The sequence below is a fragment of the Pelodiscus sinensis genome, chromosome 5 (assembly GCF_052426305.1).
Source record: "Pelodiscus sinensis isolate ZL-2025 chromosome 5, ASM5242630v1, whole genome shotgun sequence".
NCBI classification, from domain to species: Eukaryota; Metazoa; Chordata; order Testudines; family Trionychidae; genus Pelodiscus; species Pelodiscus sinensis.
In genome coordinates, this window is record NC_143056.1 from 99,776,607 (window position 1) to 99,789,419 (window position 12,813).

The 12,813-nt window shown below is 43.2% G+C and overlaps 1 protein-coding gene across 3 annotated transcripts in view; it reads left to right on the forward strand.

Annotated features, from left to right (window-relative positions):
* KIAA1549L (KIAA1549 like) overlaps positions 1-12,813 on the forward strand; it is a 234,831-nt gene that overhangs the window by 126,073 nt on the left and 95,945 nt on the right. For all 3 annotated transcript variants that reach the window (XM_075927818.2, XM_075927820.2, XM_075927819.2), the window contains 4 exons: positions 152-264; positions 2,805-3,024; positions 5,311-5,444; positions 9,479-9,641. In XM_075927818.2, coding sequence (XP_075783933.2) covers positions 152-264; positions 2,805-3,024; positions 5,311-5,444; positions 9,479-9,641 — 630 coding nt within the window. The remainder of the gene's footprint in view (positions 1-151; positions 265-2,804; positions 3,025-5,310; positions 5,445-9,478; positions 9,642-12,813) is intronic.

Below are 12,813 nucleotides of genomic sequence, written 5' to 3' on the forward strand. Positions count from 1 at the left end.
GCACAGCATAGCTTCTTACTAAATCTTCATAGTGTTGTGACCGAAGTACTGTGATCAAATTGAGGAAAAAACAAACAAACCAAAACCCAACCCTTATGCAAACAACACATTGATGTTTCAAACTAATGTGTAACTTGGTGTTGTTCAACAGTTCTGCTCCTGAACACAAGAAGGCTGCTGATCAGCTATTCCTTAAAAGAGACTGTGACAAAAGGACTCACCCAGGCATTGAGACAAGCTTTCAACCAAAAGGTCAATGCTCAAGTAAGCAAGTTTAGTATGCTTATATAGTAAAGTAAGTCTTCCCCTTTCCACCAAACAGAAACATTGTGCTGAATATTCGTATTCTGTGACATTTGGGGGTGTTGTTTTCTGTTTTTATTAAAATGAATAAAGGATAGTCTAGTTTGTTTCTAACTCCTGTATCTCATCTCATTTCCCCTAGACCCAATTCAAACAAAAAGGGATAAGGCCACCAAGACCCCAAAACTGAGTAGTTTGCATTTGTGATAGGCAGAGCCAGATACCTTTTGATGGAATTGTGTACGGAACGGAATTTTATCCATGAACTGGTGCTAGACATTCTAAAGATGGTGTCACCTACTGGCAGGTTAAGGGAATCATTATCTTCTGTTCCCACCTGTTCCTTATCCAATTGGATCTAGCAGAGGGAGCAGTATTATAAGAATCAGAGAGGCTGCCTGGCTGATTGCTCAGCAGGTGATACAATGATCCTTGATGGCCAGCTGCACCAAATTACAGGCCCTTCCTGCAACCTGCTGGATGTAAGAGATCTTAGGGCTGCCAGATGTCGGTGAGATGAGATGCATGACACTTGGCAGACTTGTTTTTGGCTATGCAATAATTAGCATATTTAACCCCATAGTTATCCCATTTTTTCCTTCTCTTTCACTTCAACATGGCCTGCCTCCCTCCGCCCCACCCAAAACAATCCTCATCCCCAGAAAATTAGATGCTAAAAAAGTATTTAGAATGACAGATCCTGAAGCTTTTTAGTTTTATTTCCAGTAGCAGATAGAGAAGAAAACATTTTTCCAATGCTTTCATAATATTATTATGCTTACTAACAACAAACTGTTTTAATTATGCATCCAGTTAATGGCAAACTACTATGTTTTGGAGAGTGTATTTTGGTCTTTAAAGAACGCAGTTCTCTGCCTCTGAGCACTTCACTGTTACGATTAACTCCAAATCACAATTCAGCAACCCAAGGACTAAAGCTTTACTTTAGCTTGTGTGTTTCCCTTTTATGGTTAGAATTTATTTCACTTGTTTTTCTATAAGTCTGATGTAATGGTCTGTTGTTTAACTGTAGCTGAATTTATCAGACTAACTGTGACAATGAGCATATACAATATTTCTTTGTCATTTGCAGTCAGGTTTTTGTTGTTCAGAAAGTACAACCTATCTATTAATATTCCTTAAACTAGAAATAAAACTGTTCTTTCTATGAAAACCCCTGATTTATTTATTTAAAAAAAATAGGCTGCAGCTTTATTGAGCTGCTTTGTGGGCAAGTCATGGTGGGGAATTTATTTGCAGACATTGGATATATTGCAGAGGTGGCAAATTGTCTTGGAAGAACGTACAATGCTTTTGGTAGTTTTCCCATGGAAGAAAGGCAGAGTGACCCAAACACTATGTGGGCTCTTAAAATTTCAGGGTCTCTTTTATGGTGGCTGTCATTTTTTGTTTTAAGAGTTAAAAATGGGGAAGAGAGGAAGGTATCTCTTTGGCACATTGTGTGAGATGGCAACTGACAGCAGCAGCTTCATCCTCTTGAAGGCCAGGAATGAGTACAGCCATGCAGTGAGCCAAGCGCTTCCACAGCTTAATACTGATCAGCTGCAAAAGCAAGACCAGTAAATTGGTTGTCACTGCTGTCAATCCATCCTCCAGTTTGGAAGCACTGTGCCTGATACATTCACTTCTACAGTGACAAAAAATTGCAGTTGGCAGAAAACAGTTTCTACTAAAAATAGATGAGCAGCATGTTCATTATTTTCCAGATAAATGGCATGAAATGTTGGATTATCTCAAATGTGAGCCTGGAGTGAAATAGATGGCTAGACCCATAGTCTATATAAAGCGAGGGACAGAAATCCCATTTCTTTGCACAGGGCTTCTTTGCATAGCTGTGCTTCCAGCGTATTAACTATAAGTCATGACACAAAAAGGGAACATGGATAAAAATGATGGAGGAAGGACACAAAGCATCTTATTTGAATACACTGTGGAAGGTCTGAATTTTGCTGTTCAACTATAACTCTGTACATTTCTCCTTTCCTTTTTGGCATGCTATGTAGGCAGGGAAAGCAGCAGTAGTGAGTGGAGAGAGCTTCTAGCCCAGGATGGCCACACAGGGAGCAGTAATAACTGCAGAGTAGCTGTACTGTCACTCTCCTCCTCCTGGGTTATGTTCCTCTCCCTTTTAATGGGGGATCCCAACTTGATGTAGTGTTGGGGACAAATTTTGAGTCTAACGACCCAAGAAATTGTATGCTCTTGGGACAAAATTTTTCTTTCTATTCCTGTTCTTTGCTGTGGCTCACTGTTCTGTTCATTCTGTAGTTGGTCTGTGCCCAAAATTCTGCTGATGGCAATGTGTCAGGGTTTGCAGGATGGGAACTTTAGATTTTATATTCAAAATTAAAATTACTGTATATTGCACCACCTCCAGATTACATATACAACTTCTACGCAATCTCATTCAGAATAAAAAATCTAACAGTATAGTTGTTAAAATGGAAATTTAAAAAAGGCATTTCCCTTGTGTGTTTTAGGTTGAGATCCTGGAACAATCAAATAACGTGACTGTTGGTTACTACGTTGTGAAGGGGAGTTTGGTTTTCATACCTGCGGTTGTTATTGAAATGCTCATTGCTTATGGTATTAGCAACACCACTGCAGACATAAAGCAGCATATGCCAAATCTTCAGTCTGTTGCTCTTCTGGCTTTGCCATGGAAACCATTACCTGCATATCATTTTCAGCTGAAAACAGGCAAGTAATAACATCTCTGGAGTAGCAGTTGCAAGACTTACTCTACGTTCAGCCGTTAGTTCCTGTCAGGGGAAACTGTCAGAATTTGGCCCCCAATTCCACATGTGCAATCTTCTTGTCAGTGCCATGTCTCGTTAAATATGAGAATGGTGGGCCATTTCTGTCCCAGGCACAACTCCACTGAAAACAGTGGAATGAATTGGGTCCAATATATTTAAATATCTGAAATCCTCAGACCTTTAACCTCTCTGGACCAATGCTCAGGCAGAGTAGTAGGAGAACGTGGGGCAACTGCTCCACAATAGGTGCAGAATGTGCTGTATTGAAAGCTTTCACCGAGTGAGGAGCAAAGTCTTACTGTGTAAAGGGATGTTAAATATCAGTTAATTGAATAGTTGAGTAACCTCATGAATTCTTAGCAGTTAGTCGACTATTCCATAGTCCCCGGAGATGAGGCTGGCAGCCAATGCACTCCATCCCTACTCCCGAGGAGCCCCCTGTCACTCCGCGCTGTCACCTCTGTATCAGAGGCAGCAGCATGGGGTGCCAGATGGGAGCTGGTCCATGAGGTGAGCTAGTTTAAAAACGAGTTCCCCTTGCAGATCAGCTGCCTGTCACCCCTCACTGCTGCACAGCGTGGGGTGGCAGTAGTGTCTGTCTGGGGAGCAGGGCAGGGCTGAACTCCCACACCCCATGCAAGCCGGAACTGAGCCAGGCTCCTAATACACTTTAAATGCAGAGCCGCAGCGGGAGTAGGTCCCAGATCTAGCGTGAGCCAGGACTGAGCCGGGTTGCTGGCCAGTCTGCTAAAAAATGCAAAGCATCAGAGGGAGGAGGAGGGAACGGGAACAAGGAATGTGTGTAGTCTATGGTATTAACCTTTAAGCTTTTGCTTATTGGTTAATCGACTACACTATTACATCTCTAACTGGCTGTGTCTGGACTGCATCCCTTTTTCGTAAAAGGGATGCAACTTAGACTTATCGCAATTGCAAATGAAGCGGGGATTTAAATCTCCCCCGCTTCATTAGCATAAAAGTGGCTGCCACTTTTTTCCGGCTCGGAGCTTTGCCGGAAAAAAGCGCCAGTCTAGACACGGATCTTTCGGAAAATAAAGCCTTTTCCTAAAGATCCCTTATCCCCCCATTTTAAGAGGGATAAGAGATCTTTCGGAAAAAGCTTTATTTTCCAAAAGATCCGTGTCTAGACTGGCGCTTTTTTCCGGCAAAGCTCCGAGCCAGAAAAAAGTGGCAGCCACTTTTATGCTAATGAAGCAGGGGAGATTTAAATCCCCGCTTCATTTGCAATTGCGATAAGTCTAAGTTGCATCCCTTTTACGAAAAAGGGATGCAGTCTAGACACAGCCACTGTGTATCTCCAGACTGATTCGTCATTTAATAGGTGAAGTGTTGTGCTAGCCTATAAAGACACATTTTAAGTTACAAAGAGATTTTATAAGCATATACAATATAATGCAGACACCTTGTTGAGTATACTATTATCCAGAGGAAAAACAATAAGAATCTGTATGACAATTGTTTCATTCCTGTGAGGAACCAATGACTTTAAAGATATTAGTCATGTTTAAAAAAAATTTCACTTAACATTACTCCTAAGGGATATTTTGAACCAAGGGGTCTGGTTCGAACTAATGCGAAATGCGGAGTAACGTTAGTTTGAACCACTGGGTTTGGTTCGAACTAATGTGTCCCGGCACGCATTTTCACTTTCGAAATAGCTGTTGAGTGGAGTAACGCGTAGGCGAGACCATGCTAATGAAAAGCGGGATATTTAAATGACCGCTTCATTAGAAATTTTGGTTGCCTACATTTGCATCCCTAGTTCGAACTAGGGTGCAAGTGTAGACATACCTTTAGGCTTTGAACAAGAACATAGTCATATGTACCACTGCAAAAACAATCCTTTTATTTGTGCTGTTAATCACAGGCTTTAATTCTTGTATTTTATGTTAATGATAAATTGTTTATAATACTGCTTAAAAACATAAGCGAACCTCACATGACATTACTATCTCTCATTTGATTTCTTAAATTGATCATTTTGTTGTGTCATTATAGGCATTATACATAAAGACTTGCACAGATACAAAATTTGTATCCTCATCCACATCTATATTTGCAGAAATGGTCCCCGGATATCCGTATCCACATTCACAGATGCAGATACCCACGGATATAAAGCAGATAGCTGCGGATTTTCAGATCTCTAGTTATGCAGGCAAGGAATGTATTTTCACTAAACACACACATGCTATTCCTGTTCTAGAGCTGCAGTTTGTGGGTCAGACAGACAACATACAATCATGCAAGTTTGTTCAGACCATGGAGCAACGATTACAGAAAGCATTCGAGGATGCTGAAAGAAAGGTGTTAAACACTAGCAACAACTTAACAGTTCGGGTAAAATTTAATCTCTTTCACTAATCTTTAAGTCATATATGATTATTCCCTGCCATTAAGAGTGCTTGTGTACATTATGAGCTTTTGTGAATAAAACCCACTTCATCAGATGAATACTCAAAGTTGAATACTCAAAGACCCACTTTATCAGAGGAATTAGCAAAGCTTTTGAGACAGTCTTCTACAGTATTCTTGTCAGCAAGTTAAAGAAGTATGGGTTGGATAAATGGACTGTAAGGTAGATAGAAAGTCTGTCTAGATTGGGTGTTGGTATCAAGCGGAGTTCCCCAAGGGTCGGTTCTGGGGCTGGTTTTGTTCAACATCTTTATTAATGACCTGGATGAGGGGATGGACTGCACCCTCAGAAGTTCATAGATGATGCTAAGCCAGTGTTTCTCAACCAGTGGTACAAGTACCCTTAAGAGAAGTCTGGAGGGTACATCAACACAACTGGAATTTTGAGAAAACTGAATTTTTGTTTTAAGTTTTACAGCACTTTTATTATTTTTTTACTTTTTACACCCAAACATTTCATTGCCTGCTGGCTATGATTAAGTTGTTTAAACAAATGTGTTGCAATGGTAGAAAACATTTTGTGTGTCTGAAAACTGTAAGTACTGGGGGTACTTATAATTTTTTTTAAAAGGGGTACTTTATAAAAAAAAAGGTTGAGAAACACTGTTCTGAGCCATGGAAAGAGGTAGATATGCTGGAGGGTAGGGATAGGATCCAGAGCGACCTTGAGAAATTGGAGGATTGAGTTTCAACAGGGACAGGTGCAGACTCTTGCACTTGGCATGGAAGAATCCCAATCACTGATACAGGCTGGAGACCAACTGGCTAAGCAGCAGTTCTGCAGAAAAGGACTTGGGGATTACAGTGGATGAGAAGCTGGGTAGTAGTCAACAGTGTGACCGAAAGTGAACAGCATATTGGGGTGTATTAGATGGAGCATTGCCAGCAGTTCTAGGGAAGTGATTTTTCCCTTGATTCAGCACTGCTGGGGCTTTACCTGGAGTATTGCATCTAATTCTGGGCCTCCCATTACAGAAAGGATGTGGATGCATTGGAAAAAAGTCCAGTAGATGGCAACAAAAATGATTAGGGAGCTGGAGCACATGGTTTATGAAGGCTGAGGGATTTAGGTTTATTTAGTCTGCAGAAGCGAAGAGTGAGGGGAGATTTGATAGCAGCCTTCAACTTCCTGAAGGGAGGTTCCAAAGATGATGGAGAGACGCTGTTCTCAGTGGTGACAGATGACAGAACAAGGAGCAATGGAGTGGAGGAGAAGTGGAGGAGTTTTGGTTGAATGTTAGTAAAACCAATTTCTCTAGGAGGGTGGTGAAGCACTGGAATGGGTTACCTAGGGAGGTGGTGGAATCTCCATCCCTAGAGGTTTTTAAGTCCCGGCTTGACAGAGCCCTGGCTTGGATGATTTAGTTGTGGTAGGTCCTGCTTTTAGCACGGGTTGGACTTGATGACCTTCTTAGATCTCTTCCAATCCTAGGATTCTATGATTCTATGACTCTAAGTGGGTTTTACCCACAAAAGCTCATAAGCTAATATATTTATTAGTCTCTAAGGTGCTACAGGACTACTCATTGTTTTTAAAGATACAGACTAACATGGCTATCACTCAGAGACTGTTAATGTTAATGTCAACTTAATACATTGATAATCACTATGGAAATGTTTTTATATTTTCATATTATATTGTGCAGTTTTGCATTTTTCTAATCCTACGGATGCAACTTTTGTGAAAAAAGGTGATAAAGTTCAGTTGCATGAAAAACTGTTTTATTATTTGAATAACCATTATTCATGTCACTTTTCTAAACTGAAAATGTACTGAGTTTCATCTTTGAGTATAGTCATCATTCTAATACTATTTATATTTATTACTAGTCAGCTCCAACAGAACTCCTTCTGACAATAAAGTGCAAGATCTCTCTCTCTCTCTCTCTCTCTCTCTCTCTCTCTGTATTGTAGAATAGTGATAGAAATGTAGCTGTGTTAGTCTGGGGTAGTTGAAGTAAAATGCAGGACAATGTAGCAATAAACCTAATAAACCATCTTGTTAGTCTTTAAAGTGCTACATTGTCCTGCATTTCTCTGTATTGTGACAGAGTTAAAAGGGTATAGGACAGGAGTAGAAGTGAAATATATTAGCTCCTGATATAAAGGCAGCTCTATAGAGGGGCATGGAGATTGGGGTGCTTGAGCCTGCTATGGTATTGTGAGAGTCAGTCCGGAATCATCAGCTGAGTACACCCACACCCCACTCACACACTGCCTCTGTATCAGGACAGGAGCCAGTGCACACGGGGAGCTGGCTTTTAAGCTAGTTCCCCGCATGTGCCTCCCCATACTTCTGCCTCTTACAGAGGCAGCAGTGGTGTGGAGGGGGTAGGCAGGAGCTGACGCTCACAGAGAGCTGATTTAAAAGCCAGCTCCCTACTGTTTGGGAGGCAGTTTGGATGAAGGATCCTGTTGTGATCTAGGGCAGGGGACTGGGCTGCAGGGGTCTGAGTTGTGACCTAGGGCACAAGGGGGTTGTGACCTGGGGCAGAGGATTGGGGGACAGGGTCTGGGGAGGGGTATGGATGCAGGACGAGAGGCAGAGGGTTTGAGTTATGTGAGGTAGGGGGACAGGAGCAAGGGGAGGCAGAGGGTTGAGGGGAGGGAAGGGCTGGGGTGCCAGAGGCAGGCTCTGACTAGGAGACTTACATGGGTAGCTCCCATTCAGCAGCTTAGCAGGTTTCTCAGGCAGGCTCCATGACTACCTTGCTCCTGCACTGGCTACAGGGGCCATGTGGGTCTGTGAATAGCTGCAAGCCTGAGAGGAAGAGGGAGGAATGTTTCATGTGCTGTCTGTTGTTCAAAAAGGCAGCTCCCATTGGCTGGAAACTGACCAATGGGATTGTTTTGGAGGCAGGGGCAGTAAGCGAACCCTCTTCCCCCACTCTCCCGGGCTCACACCTTTTCAAAGACAAAGAGGGACGCCCAGCCGCTTTTCTGAGTGGCATGCCTGGGTGGGTAGGCAGGGAGCCTGCCTGAGGCTCTCTGCTGGGTCCATGGGCCAATTTCGGCCCACAGGACATATTTTGCTCAGCTTTGGGATGGAGAGTTCTATGGAAGTTGACCCAAGGAACTGTGGAATATTTCCCACTGACTCTGAGGACCTGAATCAAACAGGGTGCATCTATGCTGCAGAGAATTGTGTTAGTGATAAATATACTAACCATTGGGTTTATTGATTATAGTCCTGTGTGGTTTTGGTATCCTGTAGAATCAATAGTAATATTTAGGGCAGAGCATTCTATCACGTGATGTATTTTGTGTGTTGACTCTAACCTTAAAAAGAGGGCAGCTAAATTCAGTGATTTAAGTGAGTAAACATAAAGCAGAACCTATATAAAAACAGTAAAGTTAACATTTTTCTCTTGCTGGCTCAGTAATCTCTTAGCTTGTGGCTGATATGCGTGGCAATAGAGGAGGGAAAAGGAGGTACAAGGGAGCTTCTCTTAGCACCCCTCCTCCCTTGTACTCCTGAGCAGATGCCGACACAGTATGGGTAGAAGGAGGCTCAGAGGAGGTGGTAAGGAAGGGAGCAGACACAGCAGCAAGATTAGAAAGAAAGGGGAGGGCCTTTTCCTCAGAAGATGGAAGAGAGGGGAGAAGAGTTGTGCCACTTCAGAAAGAGTATAGAGAAGGGAGTGAGGCTCCTCAGGTATTTCTTAGGGTCAGGACGCCTGCTGCTTTCCCCAAGGAAAGCCTTTTTAATATTTTATCTATCAAATAACCAGCCTCATCCTCCTCAGATTTTTGCCCTTTTCCCATTGGAAAATGTGGTCCTCATGGGTGATGACTCCTTTTCTACCCTTCTCTGTCAGTAATGAAGCTGAGCATCCTTTTTACGGAAAGCGATGATCACTGTCAATATATCTCTGGTTTGTTATTTGGTTTGATGATATCACACGTGCAACTAATGGGTGGAGATATAGCCTCCCACTGTTTCTTTACTCTTGTTTCAGATTCTGAACACATCAAATGTCTCCCAGGCTGTCTCTCTGTTTTATGTGGTGAGCAATCAGAGTAAAGCCCTGAATGGCACTATTTCCAGCTACCTTCTCAATCAGCTTTCAGCTGAGCTGGTTGGATTCTACCTTACCTATCCACCGCTGATCATTGCAGAATGTAAGCTCTTACCTTATAGCATTCTTTACAGATTTGCTGGCTCTGCTTGAGGTATTTTGGAAATGTAACAAATGGAAATGTAATATGGATATTTGTATTTCAGCTGGAACATTTAAAAAAGACTGATTCCAACCACTAGAAACCCTGGTAAATAAGAATGCATAAAACCTTCCCTCCTGCCCCCATGGCAAAACGGGCAGATCCCACAGAAGTATAAAGCCAGCCTTGAATCAAGAAAACATAACAAATCATCCCTTGCTCTCTCTACCCTCCTTAAGGGCCTGATTCTGTACCGTTATATCAATGGGAGTTTGACATTAACTGTGGCAGGAGCAGAATTAGAACCCAAATACTTGTTGAAATAGATGGACTTTGCAGTGTGTTCTGATTTTCAACACATCCAGGTGCTTTGTGTGAAAGCCTTCACGTGGAGAGTGGAAGAACAGTATTTGAAAATCCCTTTGAGATTACTCTTTGGGGTGTTTTCTGCTAAATTTGCAAGGCATTTCTTTAACTCACAAACTCGGTTGAAATATTTCATAATGAAGTTTTTATTTCACACTGAGCAGCCTCTTATTTCCCTGTGTTATGAGGAGGGAAGGATGCTGTGAATCGGTGAAAATCCTGCTGCAGGGCAGCACACACAGAGGCTGTGTCTAGACTGGCCAGTTTTTCCGGAAAAACTTGCAAGCTGTCTACACTGGCCGCTTGAATTTCCGCAAAAGCACTGACTTCCTACTGTAAGAAATCAGTGCTTTTTGCGGAAATACTATGCTGCTCCTGTTCGGGAAAAAGTCCCTTTTGCACAAAACTTTTGCGCAAAAGGGCCAGTGTAGACCGCTGAGATTTGTTTTCCGCAAAAAAGCCCCGATCACGAAAATGGCGATTGGGACTTTTTTGCACAAAAGCACGCCTAGATTGGCCACAGGCGCTTTTACGCAAAAAGTGCTTTTGCGGAAAAGCGTCCGTGCCAATCTAGATGCGCTTTTCCTAAAATGTTTTTAACGGAAAACTTTTCCGTTAAAAGCATTTGCGGAAAATCATGCCAGTCTATATGTAGCCAGAATGTATTCTCTTTGATCCATGTAATATTCTAATTTCCTTAAAAGGAGTGAAGACATAAGAATATTGGTGGCTATGGGGATTTTTGCTTAATCATGGAAATTCAGCCTGTGAAATTAGGTTCAGTATAATTATGAGTTTGCTGTTAACGGGGAAAGATCACTGTAAATGAAGGGAGACAAAGACACAATGGGGGAACATTAATATATAATAATGCGCTTGAGTTAAAAGAGGGCAGGTTGCAATTGATCTTACTATGTCTTCATGATCATAAGTCTTCATGATATTCTTCTCAGATATTAAAAATGTCTTGTAATAGTCCCCTTGCAGGCATTTGCATGAGTAACTGCTCATTCACCAATTTGAATATGCCAGGAGTCACAACCTAACCCAGTGTTTGTAAAATGGCTATTTGTCACTCAAAGTACAGGAATTCACAGGGTAGCTTGCCATTGAGAAATAAGCAGGCTGTGATTATGTAAATCAGCCCAGCACAACTGATCACAGTTCAAGGAACTGAATTACTGTGTCTGGAACTGTACAGTTTTGCAGCACTATCTGTCCTGCATGTCTGCACTCTGACTGTGAGAGACAATTCTGTTTTGGGATGAGGGGTGTGAAAGGTTTGCTAGTTCTGGTTAACCAGTGACGGCTGGAGCAGCTCCCCACCAACGGTGGGCAGGGGGCTGCTGCAGCCACGCAGGGACCTGCTCCAGCCTAGCTTGGGGGTCGCTCTAGCACAGCAATGTTAGAGCTGCCTTCCTGCCTAGCTCTCCATGTGCAAGGGGCATCTGAAAGGCATTCTGTCACTAAGGCCTTGTCTATCCTGGCATGTTCTCTCAAGAAAAACTGCTTTTGGACAGCAAAAACCTTGGAGTGTCCACATTTCAGCATGAAATGTCGCAACATGCAGCCATTTTTAACAGCAGAAAAATTCCACCTCCACAAGGGACTGTACGCCGTACGCTGCTCATAATCATGCAGTATGCACCAGGCAGGTTTTTTTCTTGAGTTTATGGGACTCCAGCATGTATCCCACAATGCCCTGTTTAGCCACTCTGGATATCACCTTGAACTTAGCTGCCCTTTGGCCATGTAATGTTTACAGGTAAAGGGATGTTCCCCTCCCATCTGCAAACCCCAGAAAATTTAAATCCATGTCCTGTGGCACATTATAGGGTTGTCCTCATAGTGTCTTCTCAAGAAAACACTCCCTTTCTTGGAGCAATGTGGAGCTTTTGGATCTAATCGGTGTGTGGGGTAAAGATTCGGCGCAATTGGACCTGCAAGTGACCTGTAATAATTGGGACACATACAGTCACCAAGGGGAATGAGTGAGACACCCTACAATGCAGAGCCAAGATCAAGGAGCTTTGGCAGGCCTACCACAAGGCTAGGGAAGGTCAACAGCTGGTCTGGTGCTTCTCCCAAAACATGCTGGTTTTATAAAGACCTGGGCGGAATTCTGGGTGAGAAGCCCAAGACCGAACCCAAGGACACTGGATACTCCTCAGGAGAGAAAGGAGCCAGAAATACTTGTCCCAGACACAAATTGACTAAGAGACTGAAGAGGGGCAGTAGGTGAGGGTCAATCTGGTAATAACTTGTATGCCCAGCAGCAAGGAATTGTTCTGAAATGATGTTTGCGAGGAGGCTTAGCAACTCATCACTGATGCGATGCCGCATGGTGAGGCAACGGAAGGGACGCAGGGTACATTGCTGTGCAGGCAGTCAGGGTTGGGGGCTGAGCAGATGGCAGCCATCCTGGGCGAGATAGAGATGTTTTCCCCTGTGAGCAGCTGCTGTGCAGGCAAGCCACGTTGTGGGCTGAGCAGGCTGTGGCCATGCAGGGCTGGATGGAAGTGGGGCCCCAGAGAGTAGTTGCTGAACAGGTTGGCTGGGTTGAGGGCTAAGTGGTTGTCAATCTTCAGCAGCCATGTGGGGTGGCCTATGCAGTTGGGAGCGGGAGGGGCAACAGTACAGGTTGACTAGAGGCTGAATTTCACTATGGCCAAACACAGCATCAATTCAGGCTTGGATAGCAGTAGAATCTTCCTGGGAGATGGTCATGGAGATTCCATGGCAGGGCTGCCTTTGGCCCATCCCCTTG